This window comes from Notolabrus celidotus, chromosome 11, assembly GCF_009762535.1.
Source record: "Notolabrus celidotus isolate fNotCel1 chromosome 11, fNotCel1.pri, whole genome shotgun sequence".
NCBI lineage: Eukaryota > Metazoa > Chordata > Actinopteri > Labriformes > Labridae > Notolabrus > Notolabrus celidotus.
Genome location: NC_048282.1, coordinates 6,445,171 through 6,466,493, shown reverse-complemented (window position 1 = coordinate 6,466,493; position 21,323 = coordinate 6,445,171). Strand labels below are relative to the sequence as shown.

The 21,323-nt window shown below is 38.2% G+C and overlaps 2 protein-coding genes across 3 annotated transcripts in view; both read right to left on the bottom strand.

Annotated features, from left to right (window-relative positions):
• The window catches only part of plekhm2 (pleckstrin homology domain containing, family M (with RUN domain) member 2), a 28,317-nt gene extending 25,947 nt beyond the window's left edge, over window positions 1-2,370 (bottom strand). For both annotated transcript variants that reach the window (XM_034695438.1, XM_034695439.1), the window contains exon 1: window positions 1,824-2,370. In XM_034695438.1, coding sequence (XP_034551329.1) covers window positions 1,824-1,883 — 60 coding nt within the window. In that variant the 5' untranslated portion in view covers window positions 1,884-2,370. The remainder of the gene's footprint in view (window positions 1-1,823) is intronic.
• A 6,343-nt stretch (window positions 2,371-8,713) lies between these two features.
• On the bottom strand, window positions 8,714-16,379 carry ddost (dolichyl-diphosphooligosaccharide--protein glycosyltransferase subunit (non-catalytic)). Its single transcript, XM_034696194.1, has 11 exons — window positions 16,108-16,379; window positions 14,120-14,230; window positions 13,936-14,022; window positions 13,749-13,852; window positions 13,555-13,649; window positions 13,147-13,240; window positions 12,017-12,165; window positions 10,606-10,753; window positions 10,378-10,498; window positions 9,679-9,785; window positions 8,714-9,369 (listed from the first exon to the last, which is right to left on the bottom strand). Exons 1-11 carry the CDS (start codon window positions 16,340-16,342, stop codon window positions 9,220-9,222), a joined length of 1,401 nt encoding a protein of 466 aa, XP_034552085.1. The 5' UTR covers window positions 16,343-16,379; the 3' UTR covers window positions 8,714-9,219.
• Window positions 16,380-21,323: the final 4,944 nt, after the last annotated feature.

Below are 21,323 nucleotides of genomic sequence, written 5' to 3'. Positions count from 1 at the left end.
CCTTATTTGGGCAAAAACTCGGAATCTTAATATCTTCTGAACGGTCACGTTAGAAAAAAAAATTACATTAGTTTATAACACTTCCGCATGGGCTTCATAGTTTGAGACCGGAGGTTGCCGCTTGGTCACAACCAGACACCGGGGAAAACGATGAAAATTTTTACTTTTAAAATGAGAAAATATTCAAAGTAACTCTTCGATTTTTACAAAGTGAACGAATATTCGAAAATCATCACCCATCCGTAATCCCTACCAACATCCTCCCTTGGACCACAATAGGTAGACATTCACCACTGCAGACCAGGATCACCCCACGCTTGTTTTTCCTGCTTCCAACACTTTCACTTAAAGGACGAAATGCTCACCTGCCCCCTGACATACCCCACCCACTGACAGGTGACACTCCAGAGAGGATCAATGATATTCACTGAACCTGTGGGAGGTGAAGGTTGGTGTAAAAGGCTGATTGGTGTAAAAGGCTCATTCAAAGTTAAACTGATTGTTACATTCAGGTAATTATACTCATTTAAACACACTTAAGAATATCATATAAGTCTGTTCTGCCAAATGCTGCTAATAACTCCACACTGCAACTCTGAGTGACTTCAAGAATTGTTTGAAACTTCATCCAAACATAGAGTACAAAGTAACCCTCATGCTTGACTAACACAATTGGCAATTGGGGGAGCTTTGAGGGATTGTGACCCTAAGAAAGAGATTTTGTATCCCATGACTTTCTGCACATGACTAAGAAATGTTTGTCAGAGGTAAACACTGTACTGCTCAGAGCATGAGGCAGACCATTTCATAAGCACTTCCACATCCTTTATGAGCCATTGAAACACGTGAAATGAACAAGATAACTTTTAGTAATAGTTAAAATAAAATAAACTGAAGTTTCTCAATGAAGGGTTACAGGGCTCATACAAAGATGGTGTTAACTAACACAATCAACTAATTACTGGACTAGCAGAGTCCTCATAATAACTCACTGAGACAGACAATGAGAAAGCTCATTCAAAATGATGACTGATGAGTTTGGAAACTGAATGTACAAACAATATAAAGCTGACTGTTACATTTTTAAGAGGAGAAAGGACTAAGAAATATTAAAATATTAAAATACACATATATGTGGTTGTTGCAGTGAGGCATCATTTGAGAGGTGAAGAACAATGTGTGTTATTTTTATTTTCGATCAGCTTACTTTTATTTAAAGAGCGCTTGTTTGTATGTGTTGCTTGTCCTGTTTTCTTTTGTTTAAATGTTTATTTATTTGTCTTATTTGTCTCATGTGTTCGTTTGTTTTGGTGTATGTGTGTACAATGGAAAAGCTAAACTAAAAAAAATACATATATATATAAAAATTTAAGGGGAAGGGGGTTCAGCAGCTGGAATCAAACATAAATTAAAGACCAGGATCTGTTCTGTATAGACTGACCCTTGTGTTTCCAGTGTGGGTCCGCAGTATGGCTGCTTGTGTTTACAACATGCTGCAGTGAGCAGACACAGGGGCTTGGTGCCACTATTGTTCACCAAGGTTGTAAAAAGAAACTAGGACATCGCATCGAGAACTGAAGGTGTTAAAACATACGTGCTGATTTAACATTAGTAGCAGATAGATGGTGATGTGTGTAGGTTATGTCAGTTAGGGCAAGGCCCTTCCTGAACAGCGTGCTCCAGTGTCCCCCCCGACTTAAAAGTTCTCCTTTTGTCAGACTAAAGAGGACCAAAGGAGATCCTGTATGATCCTAACATGTTCACATATCAACATACACACTGTGACAGAAACAAAGAGTGCTGACAATCACTGAAACACTCACCTTCTTCACAGACATGGAGATATTTTCCAGAATGCGGTCCTTTACTTTGAGTTGATCCATCCCTGATCTGTGGTCTGTGTTCACAGCAGACTGTCAGCTGACTCTGGAGCTCTTGTTTTGCTACAGCTAACGACGTTTCAGCTAGCTAACATTATCTTGAGTACAATCCTCAGCCAAAGTGACATACTGCTCTGGCTGTCTATCGTACACAGTGAATATGAAAGTGTCGCCGGGACACAGCTGTCATGGTAAAGCCTGAAGCAGCTGAATAAGTTACCGACCTCCAGGATCCGGTTAGCCTCTTACTGTTAGCCTAGCTACACTCAGTCTGGGGGCGGAGAGCAAGTTTACAGCCCCACCACAGAGAACCTCCAGCAGCTGATCCCTTTACCATACTACCTGTAAACTAACTCTGCTAACTATCTGTAACACTAGACACTTGGTTGTGTTGTTGTCTATGATGTTACAGAAGGTAACGTTAAAAAGTATCAGCTGTTCAGGTCACTTTCTGACCTGCTCTGAGTTTGACTGACTGACAGGCAGCATTACGTCATTACTAACCGGGGAGGGACGCACGGGCCAAACAGCGTGATTAATTAATGAAGTAGGATTTGGGAATATTAGTATTATTATTAATAATAATAACAATAATAAAAATAATAATAATAATAATAATAATAATAATAATAATAATAACAAAAATAATAATAATAACAAAAATAATAACAACAAGAATAGCAATAATAATAATAATAATAATAACAACAAGAACAGCAATAATAATAATAATTATTATTATTATTATAATAATACATTTATTTATATAGCACCTTTCAAAACACAGTTACAAACTGCTTCACATCAAGGGTACAAATCAAGCGGCAACCTCCGGTCTAAAAATAGTGTCCAATTCAGAAGTGCTAAAAACTGCAGTTCATCGAGGATCCGCTTGAGGCTGGCTCCGGAAGTACCAGAAACCACATACACACCAATTCAAAAAAGCTGATCTTTACAGCAGAAATAAACATGTTTACAGCCTGGTACAAAAAATAAGTGTAGTCTGGATAGCTCATTTCTCGATCAGCACACACTGTACAGGGGTGAATTTTTTTTAAAGCGGCAATTTCAAAGATATTTAGATTACAAGTCTTCTAATGATGGGCACAGCTGACTTAATTGACAGGCGGGAACACTGTAGCTGTTGGCCAGGAGGCTCAAAGCCCGCCTCTTTACGTCACAATCGCTCGACAGCAGCAATATGGCTGCCACTGACAATTGGCCTCAAATCAGTGCTTCAGAAACACATGGCTGACCTCACGGATGCTACATCCATATTTTATACAGTCTATGCTCCCAACTTGATTCCCTCTTAGCCCCCCAACACAGATGGCTGTGTGCAGTCATGATAGTGCCGGACTCATAACCAATCGGAGGACGTGGTAGGGGCCGCCCCTTAACCAATCAGGACAGGGGATTGGAGATTAGCTGTGATTGGTCCATCGTAACGGGAACGAGGGGATTAATAACATTGCTTGATACAAAGGCATTGGAAAATGCAGAGATTTCACAATAGTCTCAAATTACCCCACTTACCGATGAGTACCAATGGGTATTATGGCCTTTTCTCCAAACCCAGCAGAAATAAATAACGTTTTTTACACCATTCCTACCAACAGCAGCTTTAAAATAGCATTAAAGCAAGGAAAAACATTAGGTGTGGGACCTGAGCTGTTAAAAGCGCGTGAAAAATACAGTGAGGTTCTGCTGAAATTACAGTGAATAAAACAATTAAGCTAATAAAACAGTAAAACTGGATTCAGAATAAAACAAATTAAAAACAAATTAAAAACAAAACAAACATTAAAATCAGCTAATTTATTCTAAAAATGCATTTCTATAAAAGTACGTTTTTAAGAGTGATTTAAAAGCAGGTTCTGTTTGAGTCACTTCCTTAGGTAGGGCGTTTCATAGTTGTGGGGCCCTGACCGAAAACGCCCGTCACCTTTGGTGACAAGGCGAGCTGGTGGAACTGAAAGGAGAGATGTACCTGAAGAACGTAAGCAGCGGCTGGATTTGTTGGGTGTTAGTAGATTTGTAATGTATGATGGGGTGAGTCTATGTCGAGCTTTGAAAGTGAGTAGAAGTTTAAATTCAGTTCTATACCTAACCGGTAGCCAGTGAAAGGATGCGAGAATGGGGGTGATATGGTCTTGTCTTTTGGTGTTGATTAATAGTCTGGCTGCTGAGTTTTGGATGAGCTGTAGGTGAGAAATAGATTTTTGACTGAGACCGGAAAACAGGGAGTTGCAATAGTCCAGACGTGATGAAATGAAGGCGTGAATTACTTTTTCTGAGTCTGAGTGAGAGAAAAAGTGTCTGAGTTTTGCAATATATCTGATTTGGAGGTAGCAGGACTGACTGACTTTAGTTATGCGAGTGTTGAAGTGGAGCTCTGAGTCAAAAAAGACTCCCAAATTACTGGCGCAGTGTGTCACATTGATGGATAGGTGGCCAAGGTTGTTGTATGGTGGAGGTCAGATTGGAGGGGCCGAATAAGAGAGCTTCAGATTTGGAGTTATTGAGCTGGAGACAGTTATGAGACATCCTGTTGATTTCAGAGAGACCAGTCATGATGTTCTCAAGTTCATCACTGTGGCTATATTGTGATTCTGAATGATTTGACCCAGAGGAAGCATGTATATAGAGAACAGTAATGAACCAAGAATAGACCCCTGGGGAACACTGCATGTGAGGGGAGCAGGGGATGAGGAGAATTCACCAAGAGAAAAAGAAAACGATCTATGAGACAAATAAGATGCAAACAATAACAATACATCACATTATTGTCTTCAATCGTCAAAACCAATGGCTGAATGCAGGACGCTGTTATTTAAGTGTACATCAATCTGTGATTTTAATTGGTTCACATCGTTTGATTAACTACAATATATGTGGATGCAGTGGCGTACTCAGACAGTTTGAGTGGCAGTGGCGAGACCAAAAAAAGAGCACATCCTTCAAACCCTTGTACTCACAGTTTGGGGTGAATTAAAATGTATTGATGCAGTGGTAACTAAAGGGGGTATGTGGGTTCTGGTCCTACCCCAGAAAAAAAATAGCATCCAAGACTGAATTCCTGCATTCTGGTGAATATATATGTGAACAATTGTGCTGGACATTGAATTATGAAAAAGGAATAACACAATACTATGTATTTCTATATTATTGATTATATTTATAAATTAATATAAAATACTATAATTTACTACAAGGGCAACCAGAGGGCACTTTTTTTTGTTTTTATACATTTAAGGGGCATCCAGAGGGCACTTTTTGAGTTTTTATACATTTAAGGGGCATCCAGAGGGCACTTTTTTGAGTTTTATACATTTTAGGGGCATTCAGAGGGCAGTTTTTTGAGTTTTATACATTTTAGGGGCATCTAGAGGGCACTTTTTTGAGTTTTATACATTTTAGGGGAAGTCAGAGGGCAGCTTTTTTTGTTTTTATACATTTAAGGGGCATCCAGAGGGCAGTTTTTTGAGTTTTATACATTTTAGGGGCATTCAGAGGGCACTTTTTTGAGTTTTATACATTTTAGGGGAAGTCAGAGGGCAGCTTTTTGAGTTTTATACATTTTAGGGGAAGTCAGAGGGCACTTTTTGGAGTTTTATACTTTTTATGGGAAGTCAGAGGGCACTTTTTTCTGATTTTCACATTTAAGGGGTATCCGGTGGGCACTTTCTTGCATTTTAGTACATTTTAGGGGCAGCCATAGGACACTTTTCATGCATTTTTCCACTGAAAGAAATCCTTTTTTAATGTTTTATGTTTTTCCAAGAGGGCACTTTAGTACGGTTTCTTTTGGAAAAAAGAGGAAACCAGGGGGGTCGATCGCCCCCCCGAGTACACCGCTGTGTGGATGTGTATGCATGTTTATATGTATGCATGAATATACTTCGATATATATATATATATATATATATATATATATATATATATATATATATATATATATATATATATATATATTTATGGCAAGCCGTTCAGGAAATAATATATTGAATGAAAGTCTGAATATATGGAATGAAGTCTGAATATATGGAATGAAACTCGATATATATGGAATGAAGTCTGAATATATGGAATGAAGTCTGAATATATGGAATGAAACTCGATATATATGGAATGAAAGTCTGAATATATGGAATGAAACTCGATATATATGGAATGAAACTCTGAATATATGGAATGAAAGTCTGAATATATGGAATGAAACTCTGAATATATGGAATGAAAGTCTGAATATATGGAATGAAACTCGATATATATGGAATGAAAGTCTGAATATATTGAATGAAACTCGATATATATGGAATGAAACTCGATATATATGGAATGAAAGTCTGAATACATGGAATGAAACTTGATATATATGGAATGAAAGTCTGAATATATGGAATGAAACTTGATATATATGGAATGAAAGTCTGAATATATTGAATGAAACTTGATATATATGGAATGAAGTCTGAATATATGGAAGGAAACTTGATATATATGGAATGAAGTCTGAATATATTGAATGAAAGCTTAAATAAGTACTCTGAACACCACTTATAATCGTATTGTTTTATTGTCATCAAAGAGACTCATCTTTTATTAATGTCTCTCTGAAAATAACCTTTTGCACTTCTTTTTAGTGTTTCTGAGGGGACACATTTTCCTCTACCTCTGTAACCTGTGGTAATTTGGTCGTACTTTTTCATTACACTCACTCACTGTCAGATGATGCACACAGGTATGAGCTCCACCTGTTAACATTGAACAGGATGCTACATTATCACAAGTCATAACAAAAGTTAGCTAGCGAGCTAGAGGACTGAACCACCTGAATAAAGAAGGGGCAATATCTTTAGCCTTTGTAGAAGTGTGTACAACCTGTGATATTTAATATTTTCGTATTTTCACTTGTTTACTACCCTCCTAAATGCTTCTGCAGCCCACTGCTTCGTGTTCCTCTCGTCTCTCTGTGCAGACGGTCCGATCATCACTTTTGGATGAAACCAACTTAATAGAGAGGAGGGGTGGGTTCCTTTTTCCTATACGGATTGACTTAACAGCACATGCATTACCCAAGGGGTTGATAACCCCTTCATTAATTAAAATTGCAGTGAAAACATCTCGTGCCTCCCTCATGGTTGCATTACTAAAAGCTACGTCTAACCGGAAAACAAAATCACACCCCTATGATCACACCCCAGAAAGACAAGATGGCGCAGGCCATACATGACGTGATTTTTCATTCCATATATTCCGAGTTTCATTCCATATATATCGAGTTTCATTCCATATATATCAAGTTTCATTCAATATATTCAGACTTCATTCCATATATATCGAGTTTCATTCCATATATATCGAGTTTCATTCAATATATTCAGACTTCATTCCATATATATCAAGTTTCATTCCATATATATCAAGTTTCATTCAATATATTCAGACTTCATTCCATATATATCAAGATTCATTCAATATATTCAGACTTCATTCCATATATATCGAGTTTCATTCAATATATTCAGACTTCATTCCATATAGATCGAGTTTCATTCAATATATTCAGACTTCATTCCATATATATCGAGTTTCATTCAATATATTCAGACTTCATTCCATATATATCAAGTTTCATTCCATATATATCAAGTTTCATTCCATATATATCAAGTTTCATTCCATATATATCAAGTTTCATTCCATATATATCAAGTTTCATTCAATATATTCAGACTTCATTCCATATATATCAAGTTTCATTCAATATATTCAGACTTCATTCCATATATATCGAGTTTCATTCCATATATATCAAGTTTCATTCCATATATATCAAGTTTCATTCCATATATTCAGACTTCATTCCATATATATCAAGTTTCATTCCATATATATCAAGTTTCATTCAATATATTCAGACTTCATTCCATATATATCAAGTTTCATTCCATATATATCAAGTTTCATTCAATATATTCAGACTTCATTCCATATATATCGAGTTTCATTCAATATATTCAGACTTCATTCCATATATATCGAGTTTCATTCAATATATTCAGACTTCATTCCATATATATCAAGTTTCATTCCATATATATCAAGTTTCATTCCATATATTCAGACTTCATTCCATATATATCAAGTTTCATTCCATATATATCAAGTTTCATTCAATATATTCAGACTTCATTCCATATATATCAAGTTTCATTCCATATATATCAAGTTTCATTCAATATATTCAGACTTCATTCCATATATATCGAGTTTTATTCCATATATATTAATTTCCTGAACGGCTTGCCATATATATATATATATATATATATATATATATATATATATATATATATATATATATATATATATATATATATATATATATATGTATACATTTTTCTTGGTTGCTGAATCCCTCAATAAGTGTTTTGTTTTTGTTTTTATTTGTGATTTTTTCCATGGCTCCTATGTTGTGGAAGGAAGTATTGATGCAGACCAAAATAAACCTAACCTAAAAAAAACAAACAAAAAATAACAAACATCGCAAATGTCAATCAGACAGTATTGTGAAGGTAGGTCATCCTTAAAGACTTCTGTATTTTGTAATGAAGCTGACATTTAAATGACTTATTTAAATGATTTTGCCTTTCTACAGTTTCTGACACCATACAGCAGCATTAGTTCTCACAGTGTCTGTGTCCTGTAACAATCATCATTCATGAGAGATATAACACACCTAATCAGGTTGTCAGAAACACTCAGATGCAGTGTGGGATTCATGGGATGTGATTATGTGACAGAAAGGACTTTCAATATCAACCAAGTGGAATGTCAGTGTTTTATTATCAAGTTGACTCTTCAATTTTTCTCTGAAACACAAAAAGTCTCATCAATATCAAATGAACAGTTGGCATTTTCAGTGCATGTAGTCACCACAGTGACACTTCTTAGCTGAGAAAATGTGGGGCAAATTTGAAAACGGATTTTTTAATTTTCCAAGGCAAGTGCCCTTCTTGGGAGATACTTTCATCAAATGTAAAGTAACTTTATACAAACGCTGACTGACTTCAGAACATTTACAGGCCTTTTAGTGATTTCAGAATACAAAACAAAAAACAAAACAAAAACCACTGCATTAAGTTACAGTCATCAACCCCTTTGCCTTCCATAAGCTGATAACTTGAGCTAAAAAACCCAGACATCACTGTACTTTGAAGTCTCCATATCCCTGTGTGAAGAGTCAAGCTACCCAGACATTCAAATTCAGCTCTTCACGCCACAAGTTCAGTTCTTTTATCCCGCATTTGTATAAGCTCTTCTTTTTCCTTAATTAGTCAGACTTCTCCTTCTCTTTCATGTGGAGGAAGACGATGCTGAAAATGAAGAGTCCTGCCATCATGGAGAAGACGCTGGCGTAGTATGGGTAGGCTGACGGGATGAAGCGCTCGTACTGAGTGTGCTGCAGGGGACGCACTGATACCTGTGATGAAGAATAGATGTTAAAAGCTTGTCATACAACCAGAATGGATGTTACATGCATTAGAAGTCAGTGAAACCTCTTTTAAGCCAAAGTACTAAGAAAATGATAGTTCAAAATGATACACTGAAGTTTTGGGAAGTCCTTTAAACCTCTATTTGGATAAGACTGGCTATAATTCATGCATCTAATTCCATTAACAGAAAATGATAAACCCTGAACACTGAAGTATTTGTCATTACATTTGACTGTCACTTTCTGTGCGTTGAGATCTCTGCACAGCAAGAAGCAATAAACCTTGTGATAACTAACCTGAGTGGAGGAGTACAGATGTGTGTAGCCCAGACGGTTGTAGTCCACCTTGAACTGGAAGACTCCGTACACATCGGGCAGCTTGAACTGAACGCTGTATTTACCACCTTTGAGACAGAAAACACAGTATTAGTGGTGAATACATTCAGGATGTAAGCATTACTTACAAAGTGAAACACTAACACAGGACTTCCACCAGATCCGTGACCCACGGCAACCACAGAATCAATGATGCTCCTCCTCCTCTCCTCTCCTCATCCATGTTGTCTTTATGATCCTCTGAAAACCTCTGACCTGTTGACTCCAGGCCTGACTCCGCTCATCATGACGGTTTGTTGTTGTAGTTAAGTGAAATACAATCTGGTGATAACACAGAGTGTTTTATTCTGAAAATTAACCGGATGTTTTCATGTTGTTTTGGTGCCTGACTTCCTGTTCCGCTCCATCTGCTCTATTGAGATTGATGCCTCGTGCTGCAGCATCCGGCAAAAATAGAAGTCTTGTGTATCTGATCCATTGCGTTCTGACCTGCCAGATCAGAGACGCAGCTGGAACGCAACGGAGCGGATCCAGTGGAAGTTAACACATTGACTAGAATAGAAACCTCTCAGATCTGGTGCCGTGACGGATCGGAGACAGACCGGACACGGATCTGGTGGAATTTGGCCGTTAGTCCTGTTTATCGCCACAGCAACATACCATTTTTCTTCAGATAAGTCCTGACGAAGGGATCGATCCTGACAAACTCAAGCTGAATATCATCTCCGTCGAAGGGAACCCATCGGCCCTCTACCAGCATCTCAATGACGATACTGAATTCCTGTGTCAGAAAGATACACACTGATTTAGACATACATGTAACAACATACAGTCCCTTATTCAGACTTCAGGGTGAAGATTGTTCAATTGCTGACATTTTTGACTCACCACGAGGTCAGTGATTGTGTAGGCTGCAGGGGGAGTGAGCTCTCCAACAGGGTGATGGGAGACAGCTCCCACCCGCAGGACTCCAGCCTCCTTGAACACCCAGCGAGACAGAGCCTCAGCCAGCTCCATGTTTCCATTCTGCTCGTGTCTGATGAAGAGAGTCAAGAAGAGGAGCCCATCAACCAAAGGAGTGTCACACATTGTTTCATATTTAAAGAGATCAATGCTGTATTTCTGTCAGCAAGGGGGATACGGATACATTCACACATAACATACACTACCAGTCAAAAGTTTGGAAACACCTTCTCATTCAAGGGTTTGTATTCATTGTAATTATTGTAAACACTGTAGATTAATACTGAAGACATCTAAACTATGAAAGAACATATATGGAATTATTGAATGAACAAAAAAGTGTTAAACAAAGCAGAATATGTTTTATATTTTAGATTCTGTAAAGTAGCTCCCTTTTTCCTTCATGACAACTTTGCACACTCTTGGTATTCTCTCAGTCTGCTTCATGAAGTGGTCTCCTGGAATGGTTTCTAATGAACATGAGCCTTGTCAAGAGTTCATTTGTAGAATGACTTTCCTTCTTAATGTGTTTGAGACCATCAGTTGTGTTGTTCAGAGGTAGGGTTAGTACACAATGGATAGCCCTATTTGACTACTGTTGTAATCCAGATAATGGCAAAACCAGATTATTTCATAGTTTTGATGTCTTCAGTATTAATCTACAATGTTGAAAATAATTAAAATAAATAAAAACCATTGAATGAGAAGGTGTGTCCAAACTTTTGACTGGTAGCGTACTCAGAGGTGTTCAGCATGATTCCAAAGAATTTCCTCTTTTAGTTTTGGTAGGCTAGTGACTTCATGTACCAGGATGCATTGCACTACCTCTGCCTCTTTCAGCATTTCTAAGTCTGTGTAGTCTGGTTCCAATAAACTTTGCTCAGTATCTGATTCAGCCAAAACAGTGGAGAGCGTATCCTCCTTCAAAGCATCCTTTGCTCTTTTTTAGGATGCCACTTTCACTGCTCTGGTGTGGTTTTGTAGATACTTTACAATGCAAGCAAAGGCAAAGACTAGAAATCCAAGCTGAAAGGACTTAAAGTTCCACCAGGTAGAGTAAACAACCCATTTTACAGCTGTGCCCCAGAGACAGAGAACACTGCAGGTACCTGAAAGCATCTTTCACACTAGATACCGAACTGTGACGGATGCAGATTTAAAAACAAGGTAATGCCTTTAATGGTGGTCAGGTATTAGCAGCACACCTTTCACATGACAAACAACATGAAGACAGTGCCTGCACATTTACTCCATGCATATATAATGTGATAGTGGCCACTTTAGAATATGATCCTCGAGGGGGAAATACACAGACATGACTGACAGTGAGAATTACCTCTCAGACCCAGGCCTGGCCTTCTGCACAGCAGAGTTAAAGAAGGCATCGCTGAAGAAGTCCAGGGAGCCGCTGAAAACCACCCTGGCGTTGTTTCTGGCCTGCAGGCCGGCGATCAGCAGGGTGTTCTTTCCAACAGCATGGGGGTACTACAGAGGTCAGAATGAACACTGATAGTCAGACTTAAAGGAAATGTTTATATTATGTGGTTTCATTAAGTTCAAATGACTTCTGAGTCTGCAGTGAAACACTCACATTACATTGTAACACAGTGCCACCAGAAGTTTAATAATCACAATGTTTCAAAGTAATGTTCTCACCGTTACATCTTAATTAACAACGTTTGGACGTATCAGTGAGGCTTGTCCCTAAATTCGCATCATTTACTTTTCTAATCTCATATATCTCAGATATTTTAAAGAAGGGTCATGGTCCAACTGTCTCTGAATAAGCATTAATGTATGACACTTTAAACCTGGGAAATTAACACCTATATCAAAATGTAATGTAATTAAGACCCAAAGCTTAATCACAGCTGAGCAAACGTAAAAGTTTTTCTATGCAGGCCATCTGTGGTTTATTATTCCCACTTCCAGGATGTTCCTTCTGAGGCTCAAAACCTCAGTGTTGACTACATTAAGATGTAATTATTTCTGAATAAGCTTCATAAGCTTCTTACTTCTATTGTATTATAATTTTTAGTTTTTATCCAACAAATTCATTTTTTTCAATTTTATTTGATTATTTATTGTTTGAATTTTTTTCCATTTATTATTTTAATGTTCCTAATTTATCCTTTTCACTTGTCCTATTTTCTCCGATATGATGTTGTCCTCTTATTATGAAAACATCTTTTATTGTCCCTTTAATGCTTTTATTTACTTATCCATTTTTATGTATGCATTTATTTATTTATTCATCTTTGAAAAACCTCTGAAACATTGATTTATGTTGTATTCTGTTCTGCATTGTTAAAATTCCTCCTCTCTGTCTGTCAAAAGGTTTACTTTGTTATTCCAACCATGCTTTGTTTGTCAAAGCACTTTGTAAACACTTGTTTTTAAAGGTGCTATATAAATACAGTTATTATTATAAATAATGATCTGAATAAATATGCTGGCTTTTCTCACCTGAGAGATGGGTCTATCAGGGAAGTAGGAGTAGGAGGTAGAGGAGCCAGTGAGGATGTCCAGGACCAGAGGGTTGTCTGGGTCTGCCACCATGCTGGAGGGGATGAGGAGAGATGACATGTTGGACTGATTTACAATGGTTTACATTGGCAGGGAGTGTATTACTGGATATAGTGAATTAGATTTTAAATCAAATGATGTCTCTTTGTTTTTACAACAGACAAGTAAGGAAGGAGCTACAAGTAATAAAGCAGTCATTAATTGTAAATACAAAAAATATGAAACTGTGATTAAAAAAAGAGAACATCATATTTTTGGAAAAGCTAAACAGTGATCAGTAATTTGTCTGGTCCCGCTCCCTAACAGATTCTGGTTGTTGCCTTTTGAATCTTGTTCTGTTATGCTTACCCAACACCCTTGAATAGCACTGGCTTGTTGGTGGGTTGGCCAACAATAGTTGGAGCTTTCAACAGGTTCTCTGGATCAGCAACGATCAGGTTGTGCTGGAGACAAAAAGGATCGGTCATAAATAACTTAATAGACTAACTTCTTAAGATACATGGATCAAGAAGTTATCTCTGCTGTCTGAACAAATGGTTTACCTCTCCAGGATCAGACACGTCGTAGTTGTGATGATCAATGACAGCAGTCTTTTCCTCGTCAAACTCAATGCCACACTCGCTTCCCAGCTCCCTCAGAGGGTCCCCTGTGTGATAAGCGAGGAGAATTAGAACAGGACAATATTATGTTTATTAACGTGAGAGAAAAAGCTTTGATGAAATGACTGACCGATATCTGAACTGGCAGCAATTAGGACGTTGCCTCCACCATCGATGAAGGAAGTGATGGTCTCCACATTTATGTTCCCTCCAAAGTCTGTAGACGAGAAGAAGACAGAGATATGTATCAATGAGTCATGCAGAACCATGATATTTGATATTCTTGATTGAAAGCTGAGAGATATGACATTTACCCTCGACTGATGGTGAAAAAAGGATGAGGTGGTCGTAGAGGAACTGGCCATATTTGATCAGAGACAGGGAGGAATCATCAGCTGTCTTGAACGTGATGTCGAAGCCTCGATCTGAAAAGGAATACATGCATCAGCAGCTGCATAGGAACAGAAACACACTACCTACAGAATGTGGTGGTGCAATACAGTCAAGTGGAAGAGTTGAGAACCTCAACAGCACCGTTAATCTCTTACTTTGCACAAAAAAATCCTTGCTTGTCTCCAAACTGTACAGAACTCAGCTGCCTGGGTTCTATCCTGAACAAAAAAACCACAACCATGTCTCTCCGGTTCCATTTTTAGATTTTACTGATTACTTTTAAAGCTCTTCATGGACTTTCTCCAAAAACATAGCGAAAATGTTAATACTGTACTAGCCGACGCGTGCATTGAGATCCTTGGGCAGGGGTTTCTTGTGCATTCCAAATACAAAAATGAAAACGAGAGGGGACAGAGCGTCTGCAGTGAGGGGTCCGACACTCTGGAACCATCTGCCTGAGGACATCAGTGTCTGCTGAGTCAGTGAGCTCTTTTAAATCCTTTCTTAAAACATACTTTTATCGCCGAGCCTTTCCGGATTTATCTGAATTTTATTTCAATTTATCTGAGTTTAACTGTTTTTATGAAATATATTTTGAAATAATTGTACTCCTGTAGAGTTATTTTATGGGAATTTTATGTCTTTTAAAATATGTCTTATTGCTTTCTCTTGACTTGTGTGATTTTACAAACTGCCTGTTTTGTTTTGCTGCCCATGTAACTTGGTTTTTGAAAATTGCTCTACAAATAAAATATCATCATTATTATCATTATCACTATTATTATTATTTGTATTGCTTTGACACCAATACAAGTTTGTGGGTACTGACTGATAATACATAATAATAAAACTGTGTGATGTCTTGTTGGTGATCATGAGGGCAAGTACCCAGTGAAAACACTATTAGTTAAAACATCTGTTAAAGTTTGAGATTACACTTAAAGCCACCATTTACATATAATCAATAGTGGACAGTAACAAAGTAAATGTACTTAAGTACATGTTTTGAGTATCTATTTTTTACTTGAGTATTATTTTTTGGGGGAACTTATTACTTTAACTCCATTTGAAGGACAAATATACTTTTGACTCCACTACATTTCTATCAGTGCTCTAGTTACTCACTACTTTATTTTTGAAGTCAGCTGATGAATCTTCTTTTCTGAAATCAGATCCCAAAGAACGTAAACTGTTGGTGTCCACATTCAAGGTTTTGAAATAAAGAATGATTGTTTGTATTGTTGTAAATCTCTGATCTGTTTACCACACAAACTTCATCACAGCTACAAAACATCAGCATCTAACCTGAGAAAGCATGTGGAGGTCTGGAGCTAACACACTGCTTTGATTCCTGATGAACATTGTAAACTTGTCTGTGCTTGTAGTAACTTAGTAACATATTATGTAGGATATCTGGGGATGCACAGGTAAGACAATTTATTGTGCATTAACAAGCAAACTTATTTAGTACAACATCCTAGCATGCACAGAGCAACCTAAGTTCTTAAAATAGAGACCCTAGAGCAACATAGCTGAAAATGTGTCCATAGATTACTGCCAAATTAATAGTAAATAGTATTATACACATGTATAAGGCCAGCCGAATTGAAGTATGGCCTTGTATCTATTCAGAATAATATAAGTTTGTTAAATGAAGCATGTTCACTACAGTAATTAAGATAAAACACATTAACTCCCTGTTGAGTTTATGAAGTTTGGTGACGCACAGAGACCATGATGCAGCTAACATCACGTTAGCATCCTTATTGTGCAGCACCATATGACATCCTGCAAACTCAAGTCTTTAAGGTTTCATATTTCCTCAGAGAAACACTTTATACAGAACAAGAATGATATGTAACTGTTAAATAAGGGTTTTAAGAGGGTAAAAACCCGTATCTGCACTGACCTGCTAGACTGCGGAAGAAGATTGAATGGGTGTCTCTGATGTTGAGGTTGTCCAGCAGAACCAGCGTCTTCCCGTCAGCCACAGCACAGTGCAGCAAGGAGGCTAACGAGAGGAACAAGATTACTCTGCTCTCCAAAAGACTGCACCTCCTTTGGGACATCATTACGGTTCGTTTCTTGGACGATGATAACGAACCGGACCGGGACGTCTGCACGGCTGCTGTCAACGACGCCATTTTGCTGCAGAAGTAGACGTCAGCGTTAGCAGAGTGCTAACTTTGACCCCAGTGCGTCAGCCAATCAGAGAGAGGAACGCGTCTCTCTCTCTCTGCCTCTCCGCCAATCACATGAAAGCTTTATTATGAGGCAGACAATCACGGAACTAAACCAGTCTGGGCTGGGCATTTAAAATACAAATATCACAAAAATTAGATAGGCTTCACCATAGAGCACTACGTATGTGCACAGGTGCGATTAAAACAACCCCACATCAATGCATTACTTATAGAATCCACAGAGACTCCACTGGAAATAAGGAGAGAAAAACTCTTGCTTTTATAATGGGTCAAGCTAAAAGGAAGTGGGGATGAATCCTGCAGCAAAGACCATAAAGAACTGCTGGGAATACTCCAGGTTCTAGAGGAGAGGGTTTGGATGGTCTATGAACGCATGTGCCAAAGTGTTTGGAATAGATAATGTTGAGTTTGCCCATCCCACTCCTGTCAGTAATATACCTCCTTGGCTTTACCCTGAGGTTAGAGTGGACACGAGTGTCCTAGAAAAGAAGAGAGAATAGAGAATGAATGAGGTTGGAGTAAAAACAAGTGGGAATCTGAGGGGCAATTATTATAGTTACCTTAAAATATATAGAGATGGATCTAAGAGTGCAAGTGGTTGTGTGGGAATTGGTGTATGTATACCAGAATTTAAAATGTATTTGTCTAAAAGTCTCTCTGATCAGTTGTCAGTGTACACGGCAGAAATGGTGGCAGTAATCATCAGTCTTCAGTGGGTGGAGGAGGTCAGGCCAGACAGGGTGATGATGTGCACAGACTCAGTAGCAGTTCACACATCAAACACTACTCGAGAAGATTTACTCATTGATTTAAAACACAGGTTGCTTAGACTTCACAGGGATGGTGTGGATATACAGTTCTGTTGGGTGCCAGCACATGAGGGGGTGAAAGGAAATGAGGATACAGGCAATCTAGCAAAAGGGGCTCTGGGGAAGAACATAACAGTCCAAATACCTCTTGGGACAGGAGAAGGGAAAGCACCGGTTAAGAAGAAAGGAATGGAAATATGTACGTATGTATGTCGCTTTGGATAAAAGCGTCTGCTAAATGACATTGTAATATTGTAACATTGTAAATATGGCAGAAAAGGTGGGAAGAAGACCAGAAAGGAAGGAGCTTTTACAAAATACAAAAATCTGTAATAACAAAGAACTATAAAGAAAGGAAAAGAAGGGAGGAAATGATCATAATGAGACTCAGAGTGGGGCATACAGGACTACATGACACTTAGTATGTGAAAGGAGTAATGATTGGTGTGAGAGGTGTGGAGTGAGTGAGAATGTTGAGCTTGTGATTCTGAACTGTGAAAGGTATACAGCTGAGCGAGAGCAGTTCCAGGAGAGGGTTAGAGCAGCAGGACACGAGTGGAGTCTCACAGGACTGCTGGGAACAGAGGGAGAGGCAGAAGGTATCAGAGCAGTCAGGAGGGCACTCTATATTTTCCTATCGGACACAAGACAGATAGGAAGAATTTAATGAGGAATTGATATGATGATACACACTCTTGTACAGTAGGTGGTGGTATGCACCTAAAAGCTGTTCCACCATTAACCACAAAGAAGAAGAACTCATTGTTATCAGCTCTGCTTCAAGGACAGCTGCAGGCCGAGAAAAGACATGTGTATCATTTGGTACATATGTGTTAGAAATTAGGGCCAATAGGAGATGGCTGCATACTGAGCAAGCGGCAACCTCCGGTCTATAAATATGAGTCCAATGAGGAAGTGCTAAAAACTGCAGTTCATCAAGGATCCACTTGAGGCTAGCTGCAGAAACACCGGAAACCACATACTAGTGATGGTGAGATGAAGCCTCATGAGCATAGACTGTATGAGTTTAAAATTGTTATTCTTATAAATAAGTTATTTATAAGAATAATGTTTTTCCCACGTTCAGAAAGACACTGAAAGCAGCAGAGAGTTTTCTCTTTCTAGTCTATATTCAGTTTGTCAGGCAGTAGTTTTCTTTTTTTCATGGAGGAACAAAGTTTATTTGTTGTTTCAATACTCTTCAGTACTTTCAATACTCTTGTTTTTGTATTGGGAAATAACCCCTTTCAGTACATCAGTGAAATCCAGTTTCTTTCATTTCTGTCTTTTGAAAGAGAGAAATCTGTAAATAAACATTCTTTGAGGTGACTTGTGGAGCCTCTGTATTCAAAAAATCTTGCTCACTGCCAGTCATCACCAGTTTTCAACAAACGTTAGGGAGTTTGTTGTGAACAAATTAAAATGTATCCTCACTCGGATGTGTTCAATACTTGACTCTGATTGGTCAAAACCCAATAACAGGGATTAACTCTAACAGCAAAACCTCGCCAGCGACAACCTGATCACGACTTGTTTATGCCTTTAGGTAGTAGCCTGGTAATAAGTGGGATAATGCGAGACAAGACCCCGCTCATCCTGTCCGATTTCTTATTTGCATAGTCACCTGCTCACAGTACATCACCTCCAATATAATGGGTTTCCAATCAGGCTAATTAGCTCCTGAAAACCTACTGATAAGAAGACTGTTGACATTTTGGCGATTTGTTGTGTGCGTGACAACAGTGAAAAGTTCAGGTCTGGCACATAGGATTCTCTTTTGGCACGTTTACATTCCTTTACCATGGAATCGTCCTTAAAGGTTAAAGGTTAAAGGTTTGCTTGAAAGTGCTGGATTTTCCCTCATAGGGTGACGGATATATTTACTGAATGTAGCATTTTGATTTCGGGCATACAGGAAACATTAATCATGTAGACAGGCAAATTAAAGGGTTAAAAGCTTGAAAGCAGAGTGAGGGGGTGTCAGTGTCACATCTACAAGTCTTTGACCTTTTTACCGAAACATAGACTGCATAAAAAGATGGACGACATGATGGGTCCCCAAAAGAAAGGCCAATATACAATGGATATCAAAAGTCTACACACCCCTGTTAAAATGCCAGGTTTTGTGATGTAAAAAAATGAGACCAAGATAAATCATGTCAGAAATTTTTCTACCTTTCATGTGACCTATAACATGAACAATTCAACTGAATTTAAAAAAAAAATCTTTTAGGGGGAAGAATAAAAACTAAACAACTTAAATAATGTGGTTGCGTAAGTGTACACACCCTTTAACTAATATTTTATTGAAGCACCTTTTGATTTTATTACAGCATGCCGTTTTGTTTGTAGGAGTCTATCAGCATGGCACATCCTGATGTGGCAATATTTGCCCATTCTTCTATACAAAAAAGCCCCAAATCCATCAGATAGGGAGGGCATCTCCTGTGCACAGCCCTCTTCAGATCACCCCACAGATATTCAACTAGATTCAGGTCTGGGCTCAAGCTGGGCCATTCCAAAACTTTAATCTTCTTCTGGTGAAGAAGTGCTATCCACTGTACATGATGGGCACATGCATAAATGTTCAGTATTAAGTACCTAACATTAAACCATTGTTCCTACTCTTATCCTCCTCTTATTGTGTCACCACATTGAAGGAGTGTGAGAGAGGATAACTTCAAATTAATTTTGGGAGTCAGTCTTTCCTATTTCATGGGATAAAATCAGCTGTATTTTTGTCATTACTCTCTTAAGATCTCAAATATTGATATTGATTTAACATATGGAGACTAAAAAGATGCAGGATAGTGACAAGTCATTTTGAAAAAAAAAGGATCGGACATTACTTTTGTTTTTCTGTTGGATGTTCCTCATATTTCTATTAATCTGTCTGCTCCACATCTTCCAAATGTCCACAATTGTCCTGGATTTCCAAAAACAGTTTAAACTTCCAGAAAACTTTTACTAGTATACTCATTCCCCCCAAGTGCACCACAGAACGCCACAGCAAGTAATTCCTGCCTTTGACCATTAGACTCTAAAACTCCTCCCTCTGATCACTGAACAAATAACCTGTACTCTGTGCAATAACGGTACAATAACCGTGCAATATACTGTGCAATATCCTAACCACTTTAACATCTTTCTATATAATACCTTAATTCCCAGCTCTTTTTTACATAGCTAATTTTAACTTTTATGTGCTTTTGTAAATACTTTATTTTATTTCATTCTATTTTATCTGATCTTTATTTTATTACATTAATATTTATATCTTATTTTATTTCTTCCTCTATTAATATTTTGACTTTCTTACATACTGTTTATAAGAGCTCTGTAATGCCCGAATTTCCCTCCCCCGGAAAAATAAAGAATTTCTGATTCTGATGATTCTGATTAATGCTATGTACAGTCATGGCCAAAAGTTTTGAGAATGACACAAATATTACATTTTCACAAAGTCTGCTGTTTCAGTTTTTATAATGGCAATTTGCATATACTCCATAATGTTATGAGGAGTGATCAGCTCAACTGCAATTAATTGCAAAGTCCCTCTTTGCCTTGAAAATGAACTTTATCACCAAAAACACATTTCCGCCCTGCCACAAAAGGACCAGCTAACATGTGACACACAGGTGTCACACACATTAACACAGGTGTGGGTGTTGATGAGGACAAGGCTGGCGATCAATCTGTCATGATTGAGTGACTGGACACTTTAAAAGGAAGATGGTGCATGACACCATTGTTCCTCATCTGTTAGCCATGGTTACCTGCTAGGAAACATGTGCAGCCATTCATTGCATTGCACAAAAAGGGCCTAACAGGGAAGTTTATAGCAGCGAGTAAGATTGCACCTCAGTCAACCGTCTATCGAATTATCAAGAACTTCAAGGAGAGAGGTTCAATTGTTGCCAAACAGGCTCCAGGGCGCCCAAGAAAGTCCAGCAAGCGCCAGGACCGTCTCCTAAAGGTGTTACAGCTGCGGGATCGGGCCACCACCAGTGCAGAGCTTGCTCAGGAATGGCAGCAGGCAGGTGTGAGTGCATCTGCACGCACAGTGAGGCGAAGACTTTTGGAGGAAGGCCTGGTGTCAAGGAGGGCAGCAA

Coding starts and splice junctions, on each gene's coding strand:
- ddost (XM_034696194.1), bottom strand. CDS start 16,342: ATGGCGTCGTTGACAGCAGCCGTGCAGACGTCCCGGTCCGGTTCGTTA. Junction 13,650..13,748: donor ACGTGTCTGATCCTGGAGAG/GTAAACCATTTG, acceptor TTTTGTCTCCAG/CACAACCTGATCGTTGCTGA. Junction 9,786..10,377: donor GACTTATCTGAAGAAAAATG/GTATGTTGCTGT, acceptor TCTGTCTCAAAG/GTGGTAAATACAGCGTTCAG.